The 17,462-nt window shown below is 39.4% G+C and overlaps 1 protein-coding gene across 1 annotated transcript; it reads left to right on the forward strand.

Moving 5' to 3' along the window:
- Positions 1 to 501: 501 nt before the first annotated feature.
- Positions 502 to 15,994, forward strand: cep57l1 (centrosomal protein 57, like 1). The gene is made up of 11 exons (XM_061900500.1): positions 502 to 733; positions 2,703 to 2,865; positions 2,945 to 3,121; positions 3,190 to 3,308; positions 4,265 to 4,441; positions 5,565 to 5,639; positions 8,313 to 8,402; positions 8,489 to 8,554; positions 8,628 to 8,890; positions 8,982 to 9,126; positions 15,679 to 15,994. The coding sequence occupies exons 1-11, from the start codon at positions 713 to 715 to the stop codon at positions 15,874 to 15,876; spliced, it is 1,494 nt and encodes a 497-aa protein (XP_061756484.1). The 5' UTR covers positions 502 to 712; the 3' UTR covers positions 15,877 to 15,994.
- Positions 15,995 to 17,462: the final 1,468 nt, after the last annotated feature.

The raw sequence follows: 17,462 nt of genomic DNA on the forward strand, positions 1-17,462 counted from the left end.
AAAATAAGAGGAAAAATACAGGAGCGAAAGGGGGAGGTTTTGTGCATTCCCCTCTTCCTCAGGGTTGTTTTGTTTAAATAACGTCATTGCTATTTATGTGAGCTGCCAAACGTCACACTGAAAGAAAAATAATAATGACAACATGGGAATTAAGTTTGATTATTATTATGATGTGCTGACACAAATGAAAAAAGTCCAATTAAAGTTTTATATCCTTTTGATATATATATATCAATATAATACAGTGCTGACCATGGACCTTATAGACCATAAACGCTATGGGGATTCAATTATTTTGAAAATACGTAGATCTCTACGTTTTTTGGTTGAATCAAATTGCAAGAAGCCGATTTTCATTTCAGTCACGGATCAGGGTCCAACGTTTGACTTGTCAATCCACAATACAATAATTTGCCAAGAGACATTAGTGAGGTGACGTCAGCGTTTCAATGAAGGAATATTTACGAGCCGGTGACGTGACATCCTTTAAAGAGAGTACTGTAATCCACCACACACACGAAGTACCGGCGAGGGCGGAACCAGCGTGCAGGCGGAACTAGATTTCAGAGTCTCAAAAAGAGAGGGAAATTTAAACAGATCGGACACTTCTGTCGGACCGCTTGGACATTTGTAGATTCAATAAAACAAAAAGAGGTCAACGTGGATTGAGACCGCTCAAGAGCAACAAATAAACAACTCGTATAGCTGAAGAATGGAGTTTTACCACGACCAGGTAACGTTTCAAGTGTTAGCCGTTTGGTTAGGAGTGTTGCTAACTGTTAGCTCTGGTGGTTTGCTTCAATTAGCTTTCGGGCTAACTCAAATACATTAACTTCCTTGGTAATGCTGCATTTAGAACGACTGGGAATTTAGACACTTCCAATTTCTAAATAGGAAAAGGGCACTCCTCATTCCAGCAGCTACCAATGTCCTACTTGCTGCATTACTTTTTGTGTCTGTTTTAGTTTGTATTTTTATTTTCCATCTTGTTTTGTTCTGCTCTGTAAGTTCTGTTTTGTCACAGACAAAAATGTACCCATCTAAATTCGATATTTCCTACTTTTAGCCATCCTTGTTGAATGGATCACCCAAAAACATAAGTACACAATTGTATATCCAATAAACCGTATTTCCTTGAAACTCGCCCGGGCGCTAATTAAATCGAAACTTCTTCTCACTCCTGCGCTTACCAAAGGCATGCGGTAAAAGTAAGCATGCGCTAATTATTTTAAAACCTCTTCTCACCCCGGCACTTACCAAAGGCATGCAGTAAAAATTTGAGTGTGATGTAAGCTTGGACCTTAAATCCTACTGAATAGCTCTTAATCTTCTTCCCTTAATGCAATTTAAAATTACCGGTATTGAAATCAGCCTCCTCCATTTTGAAAATGATGACAGGGGAAGTGTCACTCGTGACATCACAAGTTTGACCAGGCAGTAATACTAAGCATACGCTAATTATTTTGTGAATTGAGTTTGACCCAGCAGTAATTAAAGGTGGGCGCATACTAAATGCCCTGCGGCCATTCAAGGAAATACGGTATACACAATAATTGAACACCCGCTTAAATGAATGTAATTTGTAGTTACAATCAAGGTTCAAGGTTCAACTTTATTGTCCCCGCGGGGAAATTTGTCTTGGGCACAGTGCATCCTTGCTTTCTTAACACACAAAAACAGAAGCACAACCAGACAACTAACATTTACACATCAGAACATGGAGCTTGATAGACATAGGTGGCACTTTGATGTAGGCATAAAATCTACAGTATGGAGATAAAGATAAAGTACCAGTGTGCATTGCACTAGAGCAGTGGTTCTTAACCTTGTTGGAAGCATCGAACCCCACCAGTTTCATGTCCGCATTCCCCAAACCCTTCTTTAGTGAAAAATATATATATATATATTTTTTCAAATTTAAGAAAAAGTCAGATGTTTTTTTTACTGGTGCACAAAATGAACCGTGCATGAACATCACCTTGTTTAAAGAACAAACCCAACACAGTGCATGAACTCACAACAAATTACACACCTTATACACATTACCATGAATTGATTAACGTGGACCCCGACTTAAACAAGTTGAAAAACTTATTCGGGTGTTAACATTTAGTGGTCAATTGTACGGAATATGTACTGTACTGTGTAAACTGTACTGTTTCATATAATGTATTCTCTTCCTTTGCAATCTGCTAGTAAAAGTTTCAATCGATCAATCAATCAACCAGCAAATCAGATGGAAAATTAGCGGGAACATTGTTTGGGGGTATCCATAATACGCCGATAGGGAGAAGTTTTTATTTACACGATAAGTCGGATGTGTCTTTACCTCCGTGGCAAAGGCTACACCGAACCTCTGAGGCCGTCTCACCGAACCCCTAGGGTTCGATCGAACCCAGGTTAAGAACCACTGCACTAGAGTTCATGGATAAAGTACTGTGTGTTAAAGTGCTATGTGCTAAAAAAGTGCTAACTTATGTATTAACATTCTATTGCACATTGTTGGTCAGCTTAATGGAGGCTGGGACAAATGATGATTTAAGGCGGTTAGATTTGCATAGTGGGACCCGTAGTCTTCTCCCTGATGGCAGGGTTCCATATTCAGGGAAGAGTGGGTGTTGTGAATTAGAAATAATTTTCTTAGCTTTTTTCCTAACTGCCTGCTCATAGATGCTCTCGCAATGTATCCTTCTCTTTTTAAGCTTTTAGATTCCCCCTCCAAAAACAGTTACATTGGGAGCTATTACCAGCCTCCGGAAAAGGGCTTACCAATCGCCAGAGAACCCGAGCCCTACACCAAAGGTGCGGGGCTACCGATGGAAAATCCTGCACATTCACAAAGCACATTGAATACTGACAGAAAGGGTATAGTGCGATGCAAGTCATTTTTTTCCCACTTTAAAATGTATTACCAGATATTTATCTCCCTTCTTGCTCATTACAGCTGTTGAGAGTGCACTGAGGACCCTTCAGGAGAAAATCAGACGACGTGAAAAGGAACGGGCGCAAGCGGAGAAGAACCAACCGCAATTCTTGCAGGATGCTGAGAAGCATCAGCCTGTGGCGGCAACATCGTACAACATCCAAGCTTCAGCTGGCCAAGATTGTGTCAACAGGCGTGGTAATTAAACGATCAGTCGTCCCCCGTTCTCCCCAAAATTGATGCTGATATTACGGTGTCGATTAAAGAGATGGACTCCAAGCTGCAGTCTGCAGAATTTGGCTGTAAAGCACTCCAGAAGCAGGTGGACCACATATTGAGGATGGTGGATAATGCGAGGAAGGACACTCCAGTCGTGGCGAATGAGGTAGAAAGGACTGTCTTATATTCAAGCATATTGTTTGAAAAGTGCACAATCCAAAATTCTATAGCTGTCATATGAATATAACAATGCTTTGTTTTGATGGCTTGCTTAATACATGAAGCTTTATTGTCATTCAAAAACAAACCACACAGTTTAGTGCAGTGGTTCTTAACGTTGTTGGAGGTACCGAACCCGACCAGTTTCATATGCGCATTCACCGAACCCTTTAGTGAAAAATATATATATACGTATATATATTTTTCAAATTCAAGACAAAGTTATATGTTTTTGGTAACACTTTAGTTTGGGGAACATAATCTAAGTAACAAAGACTTAATTTAGAGTTATTTGGACACTAGGGGAACATATTCTAAGTAATAAAGACTTAATTTAGAGTTATTTGGTTAGGGTTAGGGTCAGGGTTAGAGGGTTAGGGTTATAACAAGGCCATGCCGAATAAGGCATAAATAAGAACTTAATAATGACTAGTTAAGAGCCATTATGTTACTAATTTGCATGTTAAAAAGCAACTAACTAATGGTAAATGTGTTCCCCATACTAAAGTGTTACAATATTTTTTTTACTGGAGCACAAAATGAACCGTGCATGAACATTTGTTCAGACAAAGAAACCAACACAGTGCATAAACTCACAACAAATTACACACCTGCAAATGATTCAGCTGATGCCGTATCCGTAATAAGCTGATAGGGAGAAGTTTGTATTCATACGATGAGTCGGGTGTATTTTGACCTCAGCTGAACCCCTGAGACCGACTCACCGAACCCCTAGTGTTCGATCGAACCCAGGTTAAGAACCACTGGTTTAGTACCATTAAAAAATTAATATTTTGACATGAAAAACAGTGCACAAAACAATTGTTAAAACAAAAACATTGCCTTCAAGGTGTTCCTAAAAAAGTATCCAGTAATGTTTTCTTCTCTTTGGCTTTCCATCAGCAACAACACCACCACCACCACAAACAACAACAACAACAACAACAACAACTACAACAGCAGCAGCAGCAGCAGCAACAAGAACGTCTGAGCGGCTCAGGCGACCAAATTCAGCGAGAGAAGCTAGAGAAACTGGAATCCGAGTGTCTCAAATTGAGCAAAACTCAAAACATGTCGGACGTAAGTCTACTTACGTCGCTTTTTAGTTTTTATTCATCAGCTTATGTTTGCAGATGATACAAATGTATATTGTTCAGGAGAAGATTTGAAGGAAGTGTTGAGGATAATCAAGGTTGAGTTGCTTCAGCTAAATGTTTGATATTAATAAGTAATCATTAAATGATAAGAAAACTAAATGTATGGTGTTTACTGGTGCAAGGACAAATTGTGAAGCGAAATAATATTAAATCAAGTGGAAATTGATTGAGTATATGAAACTAAGTTCTTGGGAGTAATACTTGATCATAAATTATGTTGTAAACCTTAGATTGTATATTTAAAGGGGAAAATATCAAAATCCATTGTTACTCTTTAGTAAGACATATATATGCTGAGTAAGAAATGTCTGCATATATTATTATTTTATTTTTCCATAATTAACATATTGTGTTGAAGTTTGGGGAAATGTTAATAAAACCAACAGACCCAATAATTAAACTTCAAAACAGGGTAATTAGAATAATACACAAAACATGCTACTATGAACCTACCAATCCATTATTTGTAAGTTCTAATGTGTTAAAATTTTCAGATATTGTGTCTTTAAAAACAATGGGAATTGTGTTTCGAGTAGAGAAAAACAGCCTTCCAGCTTGTATACTTAGGTTATTTAAATTAAGAAGAGAAAACTATAATTGACAGGGGATATTGATATTTGAAATATGTAAAGTAAGACTGAATATAAAATACAAATGTATTTCAGTTTTAGGAATTAAAGGGTGGAACAAGCACAGTGATGAGTTGAAGAAATGTAGTTATTTGTTAAAGTTTAAGAAAGCCTTGAAAGGTGAAATAATGGAAAATTATAAAATATAGAAATAATTACTTTCATCCCATTGATTTTTTTGAACGTTCAATGTTGATGTGGCAATCTAATTTTCAGTGAATGTATAGGATAGGCAAATATAAGTCTTGGCTTCAGCGTATTCATTTTCGGTCATTGTTTTTCTTTTTCTGTGTGTATGTGTATGATTGTTAATATGTATAATATGTGCTGTTAAATTGATCACACAAAATGGTTGGTTATGTGACCGAAATAAACTCATTTCATTTCATTATGTTTGTTGTAATTATATCTCGACAGATGAAGCTGGCCGATCTGGAGCAGAAGTTCCTCAGGGAGCAGCACGAGCGCAAAGTGGTGCAGGAGAGAGGCCAGGTCAGTACAGAGAAGCTTTATTATTACTCAGTCATTTGTATTCATACTTTATTATTTTTGATCAATTATCTGCTTATTCTGTGTGTTGGGCTGCTATTGTCACAGTGCTGCATATTGTGGGCTTTTAAAAGGATTGATATTTTAATACCAGATTGATACAAATACATCGATACCTGCTTTTTTCATTCAGTACAGACCACTTTTTCCTGTGACCGCTGCATCAGCGCCTGTTTTAAAAACTTCCCTGTTTTAAAAAATAGCCTGTTTTCCACCTTTTGATTTATTTGTGTAAGCATGTCACTAATGCCTATTTAGTGCTTCCGGGTTGCCCTCACTTGTAAAAGAAAAAAAAATGCTAATGATTCACAACACAGTTCATAGGTGCCTGGCTTGCCAAAGAATAGGACTTACCCCATATTTTCACTGGATGCAGAACAGCTGAAAGGTGCCGCCACCCGCAGTCTTGCAATGCCCAACTTGCGGCTCTATCATGCAGCGAAATAGCACAGACTTTTATGAGATCTCACAAATGTTACAAGAACGTGGCTTCATAGTAAAAGAGTACGGGTACTATTGTGGCCTGCCAGTAGTCCAGCCCTGTTTCCCTTTGAAAATGTGTGGCGCATTATGAAGCCTAAAATACGACAACAGAGCTGTTGAACAACTTAAGCTGTACATCAAACAAGAATGGGAAAACATTCCACCCGAAAATCTTTAAAAATTGGTCTCCTCAGTTCCCAAACGTTTACTGAGTTTTGTTAAAAGGAGAGGCCATGTAACACAGTGGTAAAAATGCCTCTGTGACAACTTTTTTGCAATGTGTTGCTGGCGTTAAATTCCAAGTTAATAATTATTTGCAAAAAAAAAAATTAAGTCTCTCAGTTCTAACATTAAGTATCTTGACTTTGCAGTCTATTCAATTGAATATAAGTTGAAAAGGATTTGCAAATCATTGTATTCTGTTTTTATTTATCATTTACACAATGTGCCAACTTCACTGGTTTAGGGTTTTGTACTTTGCCGCTATATTTAGCGAGTATTTACACAGATGTATAGAGGACGCTAACTTTCCAATGTATTTTAGGCATATCCTGCGCATTAGCTTTAGGCGTTGTTAGCTAATGATAGCGATTTGGATAGTTAGCGTTGGCTATCATTGAATGTATATTCTTTCTATCACAACAACATGACTGCAAATTGTTTGTTGATTCTCTTAGACTTTATTGTATGTGATCACGTGTGGACAGAACAGCCGTTTACATCAATTATTTTATTCGGGTCGGTCCAAAATGTTATTACATAAACTTAGTAAATTAAAAAAAATATTGTTAGTTTTAACAGAAATCTGTCCTGTTAAACCACCAATGGTAACATAAGCTAGCCAATGGTGTTTTGGTTTTATTTTTTTGCTTTGAAAAATGTATCTGTAAACAAGTAGCAAACAGCCCCTTTAAATTAAGTTAAAGTACCAATGATTGTCACGAACACATTGAAATTTGTCCTCTGCATTTGACCCATCCCCTTGACCACCCCCTGGGAAGTGAGGGGACCAGTGGGCAGCAGCAGTGGGCAGCAGCAGTGCCGCGCCCGGGAATCATTTATGGTGATTTAACCCCCAATTCCAACCCTTGATGCTGAGTGCCAAGCAGGGAGGCAATGGGTCCCATTCTTTTTTTATAGTCTTGGTATGACTCGGCCGGGGTTTGAACTCCCAACCTACCAATCTCAGGGCGGACACTCTAACGTTAAAAGTGAAAGAGAGGTGTATCTTACGTCATGCATTCATTTGGTAATTGAATAAAAGCGGTCATGAAAGTATTCGCAGCGCAAGTGAGAGTGGAGATATGCCACCACAAGCCCAGGAAGTGGGCTTTAGCACAGCATGCAGAAAACCACTAGAAACATGCAACCCGACCTTGAGCACGTCAAGAAGTGCTGAGAAAACACAGCGTAGAGACACGCTTTAGTCAGTTGGCAACACTTTGAACACCGCTGCCTTACTTATTTTACCGGGAAGGTAAAGTCTAGCCTATGGGCTATTGGCTGAACGCACCTATTTTGTTATTAATTTAAAACTTCTTCTCACTCCTGCACTTACCAAAGGCATGCGGTAAAAGTAAGCATGCGCTAATTATTTTAAAACCTCTTCTCACTCCTGCGCTTACCAAAGGCATGCAGTAAAAGTAAGCATGCGCTAATCATCTTAAAACCTCTTCTCACTCTGGCACTTACCAAAGGTATGCAGTAAAAAATTGAGTGTTATGTAAGCTTGGACCTTAAATCTTACTGAATAGCTCTTAATCTTCTTCCCTTTATGCGATTTAAAATTACCGGTATTGAAATCAGCCTCCTCCATTTTGAAAATGATGACAGGGGAAGTGTCTCTCGTGACATCTCGAGTTTGACCAGGCGGTAATACTAAGCATGCGCTAATTATTTTGGGAAGCGAGTTTGACCCGGCAGTAATTCAAGGCAGGCGCATACTATATGCCCTGCGGCAATTTAAGGAAATACGGTAGTCATGAAAATAAAGAAAACCCATTGAATGAGAAGGTGTGTGCAAACTTTTGGCCTGTACTGTATATGGCTCTAATATTAGTATTTACATTTTTTTTTTTTAAATGTGTTGTTACATAGGCTTAGTAAAAACTGCTTGAAACTGTATGTCCTCAGATGCAGAGAGAGCAGGAACTTAACATGCGATTTTCCTCACAAGCTTCCCAGCAGAAGAAGCCCAAGAAGGCTGCAAAGAAAGTCACAGTGGTAATTTTTCAAAAGTCTGACACATCCTTCATTTGTTTTTGTAATGTATGTAAGATTTTGTTGAGAAGTGTTTTTTTTTATCTCAGAAACCCCCCCGACTAAATGAGAGGACATCGCCAAGGCATAAAAAAATCCCTTTTGTGGCAGGAACGGTAAGGTGCTCACTTCCTCATTCACGTTATTCATTCATTGCAAGTGAACCTTCATTTTGGATTTTCATTCCAGTCGACAAGCCCGAGCCACTCGGTCCATGCCAATGTGCAAAGTATCCTCCACATGATGAAGCACCACCAGCCCCAACTGTGTCATCGAGTGGGCGCCCTGCACCGCTCCAGCTGCGCAGCCAAGAAGAGCCTCCAAATGGACAATCGCACGACTTCTGTCTCCGCCCCCAGCAGAGACAGAGAGGTCGAACACCAAGATCAGTCGCTGGGCTCGCTGTCGGACCTGCTTCTGGCCCTGCAGGACGAGCTGGGCCAGATGGGCTTGTGAGTTGGCAGGATTCTATTGGAACATGTCTGTCAGATTTAGTCACGATTCGTGTGTGTGCGTGTGTGTGTGTGTGTGTCTGTGTGTCAGTGAACATCAGGACCTGGTGCATCAGATTGATGCCACTCAGCATCACGAGCAGAGGCAGGACCTGCAGAGAGAACTGGAAGGTTTGGTGGCCAGAATGGACAAAAAGGGAGCGCAGATTAGCAAACTACGGAAACACCAGCAGACGGTATGTAAAATGTCACACAGCATTTATTTTATATACAAACGTTTGTAGATTTTCCAGTTGCATTACGTGTACCACAAGGTAAATAAATATTGTCTGTATGAAGGCAGCAGAACAATGTGATTCTTCTCAGCCTGTTAGCAGAGAAAGTTAACAATAAAATTTATTAATAATTTAAAAAAAATTATGTAATTATTTAGGATGTGAATCTTACAATTTGATTTAAAATTGATTCTTGATTCGACTTGTCTGCAATATATTATTTGGTATACAAATTGTACTAAAAGCTTTACAAAACAGGTTACAAATGTCCTCTGAGCTGCTGATCTGTGATGTATACGTGCAGCAAGTATGCGCAGAGGTGGTCTATAGCAGCCATGTCAAGGTCAAGGCCCACGGGACAGATCCGGCCTGCGAATGAATTATCTATGGCCCCCGGGATGATATTTGATTAGTATTACAGCTGCCTGCGGCTGTTTTGCACACAATAATACTCCATCAGTGTTGACGCTAGGAATTTTCAAAATGGGGTCCCGGGGACCCCATCGAGTCATAAAAATGGGGTCCCTCAGTACATTTTTGGGGTCCCACTTTTTTGTAAGCGTTTTGAAAACAAATTATAAATGTATGCATTTATCCCGTTATATCTCACATTCTATATTGTGTTTTGGAAAAAGGTTGTCATAAACATTACTTAATTCATACAAAAGAAAAATAATGTTATGCATGTGTAAATTTATTCAGTTATAAACATTCATTCACTTTCTTCTTTCCTTCATGGATCTAAGCTTTACCGCTGCCAGTATTTTATTCTGCATTTTTATTGTAATATTTTCAGAATGTATTTGTTCTATTTTTGGCCAAAGTTAGACAAAGAAAACAATCTGATGGTGTCTTTATTTTTGTTTTTGTTTTAATGCCATGATTTTAATAGTACGGCATGCGTGTGCACAGACTTTCCTCCATGCGGCCCTTGAGCTAAAATGAGTTTGACACTCCTGCTCTAAAGGATGTATTTTTAAAAATTTATACTTTAAAAAAATGTTTAACATTTTGATCATTTGATTCTTAAAAATTATGAATTCATTTAGAATCGGGATAATAGCAATAGCGATTTGGATGTGAATTTAGCACTCCTAGTTATTAGAACATCAAATATATCCTATTAATAAAATTATTAAGCAAGTAAAGAAATATATTCTATTGATATTTCATTATTCCTGCCTCTCTCCCAAAGTCAGGTAATGATAGGCTGACCATATTGTGAAATCCCAAAAAGGGGACACATACAGTTGGGCAAAAAAGTATTTAGTCAGCCACAGATTGTGCAAGTTCTCCCACTTAAAATGATGACAGAGGTCTGTAATTTTCATCATAGGTACATTTCAACTGTGAGAGACAGAATGTGAAAAACAAATCCAGGAATTCACATTGTAGGAATTTTAAAGAACTGATTTGTAAATGATGGTGGAAAATAAGTATTTGGTCAACCATTCAAAGCTCTCACTGATGGAAGGAGGTTTTGGCTCAAACTCTCACGATACATGGCCCCATTCATTCTTTCCTTAACACGGATCAATCGTCCTGTCCCCTTAGCAGAAAAACAGCCCCAAAGCATGATGTTTCCACCCTCATGCTTCACAGTAGGTATGGTGTTTTTGGGATGCAACTCAGTATTCTTCTTCCTCCAAACACGACGAGTTGAGTTTATACCAAAATGGATACATGGATGATACAGCAGAGGATTGGGAGAATGTCATGTGGTCAGATGGAACCAAAATAGAACTTTTTGGTTGTACCTATGATGAAAATTACAGACCTCTGTCATCATTTTAAGTGGGAGAACTTGCACAATCGGTGGCTGACTAAATACTTTTTTGCCCCACTGCGCGTGCCGAAGTGGTCAGCACGCCAAGGCCGGGACTGAGTGAACATTCACCAATGATACTTTTACTTTATAAATAATATATTTATTTAAATAAAGCATTTTTTCTCCTCTGTTGACAGCAGTGTTTGTGCTAGGAATTTTCAAAATGAGGTCCCATGGACCCCATCAAGTCATAAAAATTGGTTCCCACAGTAAATTTTGGGGGATTTCACATTTTTGTAACCGTTTAGAAAACACATAATAAATGTATGCATTATCCTGTTGTATCTCCCATTCTATATTGCGTTTTGGAAAAAGTTTGTCATAAATGTTACTTAATTTATTAAAATAAATAATAAAAAAAGAAGACACATTTGTATGCATATGTAAATGTATTAAGTTATAAACATTCATTCACTTTCTTCTTTCCTTCATGGATCTAAACTTTACCGCTGCTGGTAATTTTTTCAATCTTTTTATTTAATAAGTTGTATGTGGGCTTCACGGTGGCAGAGGGGTTAGTGCGTCTGCCTCACAATACGAAGGTCCTGCAGTCCTGGGTTCAATCCCAGGCTCGGGATCTTTCTGTGTGGAGTTTGCATGTTCTCCCCGTGAATGCGTGGGTTCCCTCCGGGTACTCCGGCTTCCTCCCACCTCCAAAGACATGCACCTGGGGATAGGTTGATTGGCAACACTAAATTGGCCCTAGTGTGTGAATGTGAGTGTGAATGTTGTCTGCCTATCTGTGTTGGCCCTGCGATGAGATGGCGACTTGTCCAGGGTGTACCCCGCCTTCCGCCCGATTGTAGCTGAGATATGCGCCAGCGACCCCAAAAGGGAATACGCGGTAGAAAATGGATGGATGGAAGTTGTATGGGTATTTATTTCAGTATAAAAGTGGAAAAAGTGTTTTGCTTCAGTCATGAAATGATGATAATGGTGTGCCAGGGCATTCATACATTTTATATTTAATGCTTAAATCTCTGGAGTGTACATCAACTTCAGATCTATTCCTCTTTTCAAAATGTTTTAGTCTTCTTTTTTTTTTTTTTTTTTTGGGTTGTCTGTTTAATGCCTTTTTTTGTCAAGCAAAACTATGTTTTTTTATGGCAAACACAAAATATTCCACCAAAAATATTTTTGTAAGTGGAATATTTCATGTGACGTAATCGGAACCTTGGATAGGTCAATAATTCATAATAACATTGATTTTGATTCAATATTATGCTTTGAGCAATGACAGTTTGATCTCCTAATCTATTAATAAAAGTTTGAATCAATCAATCATTATACATACTTGCCAACCTTGAGGCCTCTGTATTAGGGAGATGGTTGGTGGGAGGGCGTGGTTGAGGTAGGGGGGGGTATATTGTAGCCCCGGAAGAGTTAGTGTAGCAGAGGGGCTCTGGGTACCTGTATTTGTTCTGTTGTGTTTATGTTGTGTTAGGGTGCGGATGTTCTCCCGAAATGTGTTTGTCATTCTTGTTTGGTGTGGGTTCACAGTGTGGCGCATATTTGTAACTGTTAAAGTTGTTTATACGGCCACCACCAGTGAGACCTGTATGGCTGTTGATCAACTATGCATTATATTCACTTGCTTGTGTAAGTAGACATAGATAGTATGTGACTGGGCCGGCACGCAAAGGCTGTACCTTTTTAAGGCACACCCCCAAAATTGTTGGCTGGGTGGAAATTCGGGAGAATGGTTGCCCCTTGAGATTTTTGGGAGGGGCACTGAAATTTGGGAGTCTCTTCGGGAGGGTTGGCAAGTATGTCAATCAATCCACTCGCTCACAAATGCTGCTGCGTGCGCACCTTCACAATTTGTTTTGTTTTTTAACCCCTTCTTAACCCTGGACATACATTGAAAATACATGCAACCCTAACTCAAAATGCAGGTCATTTGAGGCATTTAAAAAACCCCGCCCGGGCAGTCCCGCAAAAGAGGATATGTCATTCTTGGCGAAAAGAGGACGTTTGGTCAGTCTAGGTCAGTGGTTCTCAAATGGGGGTATGTGTACCCCTGGGGGTACTTGAAGGTATGCCAAGGGGTTTAAAAATATTCTAAAAATAGCAACAATTCAAAAATCCTTTATAAATATATTTATTAAATAACACTTCAAGAAAATATGAATGTAAGTTCATAAACTGTGGAAAAAAAATACAACAATGCAATATTCAGTGTTAACAGCTAGATTGTTTTTGTGGACATGTTCCCGGTAAGGTTTATTCAGGTGTACTGGAGAGGAGGCTACGCCGGATAGTCGAACCTCGGATTCAGGAGGAACTGTAGTTTTTGTCCTGGTCGTGGAACTGTGGACCAGCTCTATACTCTCAGCAGGGTTCTTGAGGGTGCATGGGAGTTTGCCCAACCAGTCTACATGTGCTTTGTTGACTTGGGGAAGGCATTCGACCGTGTCCCTTGGGAAGTCCTGTGGGGAGTGCTCAGAGAGTATGGGGTATCGGACTGTCTTATTGTGGCCGTCTGCTCCCTGTACGATCAGTGTCAGAGCTTGGTCCGCATTGCCGGCATTAAGTCGGACACGTTTCCAGTGAGGGTTGGACTCCGCCAAGGCTGTCCTTTGTCACCGATTCTGTTCATAACTTTTATGGACAGAATTTCTAGGCGCAGTCAAGGCGTTGAGGGGTTCTGGTTTGGTGGCCGCGGGATTAGGTCTCTGCTTTTTGCAGGTTATGTGGTCCTGATGGCTTCATCTGGCCAGTATCTTCAGCTCTCACTGGATCGGTTCGCAGCACAGTGTGAAGCGACTGGAATGAGAAATAGCACCTCCAAGTCCGAGTCCATGGTTTTCTCCCCGAAAAGGGTGGAGTGCCATCTCCGGGTTGGGAAGGAGATCCTGCCCCAAGTGGAGGAGTTCAAGTACCTAGGAGTCTTGTTCACGAGAGGGGGAAGAGTGGATCGTGAGATCGACAGGCGGATCGGTGTAGCGTCTTCAGTAATGCGGACGTTGTACTGATCCGTTGTGGTGAAGGAGCTGAGCCTGAAGGCGAAGCTCTCGATTTACCGGTCTATCTACGTTCCCATCCTCACCTATGGTCATGATGTACAAGGATGACAGGGGATGCAAAAGAATAACAGTGCAATACGTTTTCATAACATGGTCACTACTGCCTACTTTGTCTTGTTATATTATTTTACTGTTATATTTTTATTCCCATTGTTGCTTTTTAGTTTTTATTCTTATTGTAATATTTCTCTATTTTGTTTCCATTTAAACCCCCATTATTTACTTTTTACTTTTATTTAAATTGATCTCAACTCTGTACACTGCTGCTGGAATTTAAATTTTCCTGAAGGAATCAATAAAGTACTATCTATCTATCTATGAGCTTTGGGTCATGACCGAAAGGACAAGATCACGGGTACAAGCGGCCGAAATGAGTTCCCTCCGCCATGTGGCCGGTTTCTCCCTTAGAGATAGGGTGAGAAGCTCTGTCATCCGAGAGGAACTCAAAGTAAAGCCGCGGCTCCTCCACATCGAGAGGAACCAGATGAGGTGGTTCGGGCATCTGGTCAGGATGCCACCCGAACGCCTCCTGAGGGAGGTGTTTAGGGCACGTCCAACCGGTAGGAGGCCACGGGGAAGACCCAGGACACGTTGGGAAGACTATGTCTCCAGGCTGGCCTGGGAACGCCTCGGGATCCACGGGAAGACCTAGACGAAGTGGCTCGGGAGAGGGAAGTCTGGGCTTCCCTGCTTAGGCTGCTGCCCCTGCGACCCGACCTCGGATAAGCGGAAGAAGATGGATGGATTGTCCATAAATATTGATGTTAAAGATTTCTTTTTTTTGGAGAAATGTTTAGAATTAAGTTCATGAATCCAATTGGATCTCTATTGCAATCACCAAAGAGGGCACTTTAAGTTGACGATTACTTCTATGTGTGGAAATCTTTATTTATAATTGAATCACTTGTTTATTTTTTCCAAATAGTTCAAGAAAGACCACTACAAAGGAGCAATATTTTGCACTGTTATACAATTTAATAAATCAGAAACTGATGACATAGTGCTGTATTTTACTTCATCTCTTTTTTTCAACCAAAAATGCTTTGCTCTGATTAGGGGGTACTTGAATTTAAAAAAAAATGTTCACAGGGGTGAACATTTTTGAGAACCACTGGTCTAGGTAATGAAGATAAGTCATATAAAAAAATGGATTAATGAATGAATCGTATCATAAATAATATAATTGCAAAATTGAAATAATAAAGAACACAAACATTCAGGGGGAAATAGCAGTGTTGGAAGAAAAATCCAAAGAGGGCCACGTGCTCTAGAAACAATTCCCTCATAAATGCATAGGGTTCTGTTGAAATCTCTAAAAAAGGGGGGGGGAAAGTTAGGTATTGAGTTTGATCAGAATTTTAAAAAAGAAATTGATATCAAGTTGTAGTGGATTGCAAAACTTGATATTTTACCTGTGGACCCAGGGAAAGGTGGGATATTTTCAGACCCTACCTCTTAACCGGTGTCAGCAAGGATAGGCTCCAGCTTACCTGAGACCTGAGTGAGGATAAGCGGGATAAACGTTAGATTGTCACCTACAAAAGTTACCATTTTTTACTGTTGGCGTTATCATTCAGTTATTAGTGCAACATATTCCATCAGAAACATGCTATTAAGTAACAAATCAAAATAAATCTCCATCCTCTTTGCTCTCCACAGGTCCACACACTCACCCAGCACTCGTGCAACAACAACAACGCAGCTAAAAAGCCGAAAGGGATCAGGCCGTCGACAGCTCCTCCGGTCCTGAATAAGCAGCAGGACATGCAGTGCGCTCCGAAAAGCCTGCAAATTCTCAGGGAGACCCAGAAGTTCCGCAACAGCCTTAAACAAGATGACATCTCCTGGGAGGTTTGATAAGGATTACATGGAATCATGTGTAATACATGTTGATAAAGTCATTTTATTTTGTGTGAGGTTGTTTAAATACTTACTGTGGAATATTTTACAATTTTAATAAAGCTTGTTTTCTACATATTGTTGCCAGTTATTAGTGTCGCCAGAGACCAGACCACTAGATGGCAGTGTTGGTCCTACAAATTGTTGCCAGTGAGTGTTGTTATAAGGCCAGTCCACTAGATGGCAGTGCTGATCCGGTGTTGTACCAACGAGAAAGGCCCTCCCTCCTTTAACAAACAATTCTCAGCTCTTTTGACATGTTTCTATGAATGGGGACCCTTAGGGAGATTTTAGGGTGTACTTGTTCACTTTTGTCTAAAAGCGCCAAATTTGGCACAGGTGTAGCTCAGGGCATACTTAAACGATTTGGTTGGGGCGCCTGCACCGGTGACCTTAGGGGTCGCCACCTGAACACGCTTTTGCCTCTACATTTGAACCAGATGAGCTACAAATCCAAACTTGGTCTCTATTTCATGTTTTTTGACATTTAGAAATATGATGGAAAAATCATCTTTATGATTGGGTGTGTCTGGTCACCTAATTAGCATATTTCCCAGATGGCGGATTTGTAAAAATTAGGTGTACCTTAACTTTTGATACTTTTGGCAAACTATTTTAGGTTTTTTGAGCATCAGAAACATACTGGAATGATGAGATTTATGATCATGTATTTACTAGAGCACTTTAATTTACATATTAATAACATATACCAAAATGTAAAGCACATATATTTCAACACAGATATATTGTAAAACTACAGATATATTTAATTGTAAAATTAGTAAAATGGCGAGGACAGAGAAGTCGACAAAGTCAATAAGGTTTATAAAATTTAATTAAAAAAAGGCTGAACTGACTAGATCGTTAAAGTGAATAAAACAATAAACCGTTTCGACAAAAAAAACTCAAGCTTTCTCAAAACTTTACATTTAAATGCTTTCTACCTCTTAAGAACTAAAAAGCTGTGAAAACTATGATGCTGTATTCCAAATTTGGATTTTTTTTAAGGGACTTTTGTGAGCCTATGGCTTTACATTTTGTTACATATATATATTTTGCATTCTATTTTAGTTACTTTATTGAGTTTACAACCCCCTGGTGCTGTTTTGTACCTTTTCTGTACTTGTTTTGTTTATTATTATTTCTTGATTGTATGTAAATGTTGCATATTATAAATAAAGGTTTATTACATTTTAAAAAAACAATAAAATATTTAGCTCTCTCTCAAAAAAAAAAAAGTTGACCAAATCGGATGCATTGTTTCTCTCCTCCTAGATTAGATTGCACAAATCGGGTTAGCTGAACACATTCTGCTGACAGCGGTCTTACTTTATTTATCCTCTTGAGCCACACTTTTTCAGCAGGCGAGCTACTTTTTAAATGACCAAGTCGAAGTGCTCTACCTCAGTGGTTCCCAAATGGGGGTATGCATACCCCTGGGGGTACTTGAAGGTATGCCAAGGGGTATGTGAGATTCTTAAAAAAATATTCTAAAAGTGGCAACAACTCAAAAATCCTTTATAAATATATTTATTGAATAATAC

This window comes from Nerophis ophidion, linkage group LG05 (genome assembly GCF_033978795.1).
Source record: "Nerophis ophidion isolate RoL-2023_Sa linkage group LG05, RoL_Noph_v1.0, whole genome shotgun sequence".
Taxonomy (NCBI): domain Eukaryota; kingdom Metazoa; phylum Chordata; class Actinopteri; order Syngnathiformes; family Syngnathidae; genus Nerophis; species Nerophis ophidion.

What these genes read in the sequence shown, in the direction of transcription:
- cep57l1 (XM_061900500.1), top strand. Translation starts at nt 713, where the DNA reads ATGGAGTTTTACCACGACCAG. An exon ending in AGATTGTGTCAACAGGCGTG is followed by an intron (nt 3,122 to 3,189) that starts GTAATTAAACGA and finishes TGTCGATTAAAG; the next exon opens with AGATGGACTCCAAGCTGCAG. An exon ending in TCCCTTTTGTGGCAGGAACG is followed by an intron (nt 8,555 to 8,627) that starts GTAAGGTGCTCA and finishes TTTTCATTCCAG; the next exon opens with TCGACAAGCCCGAGCCACTC.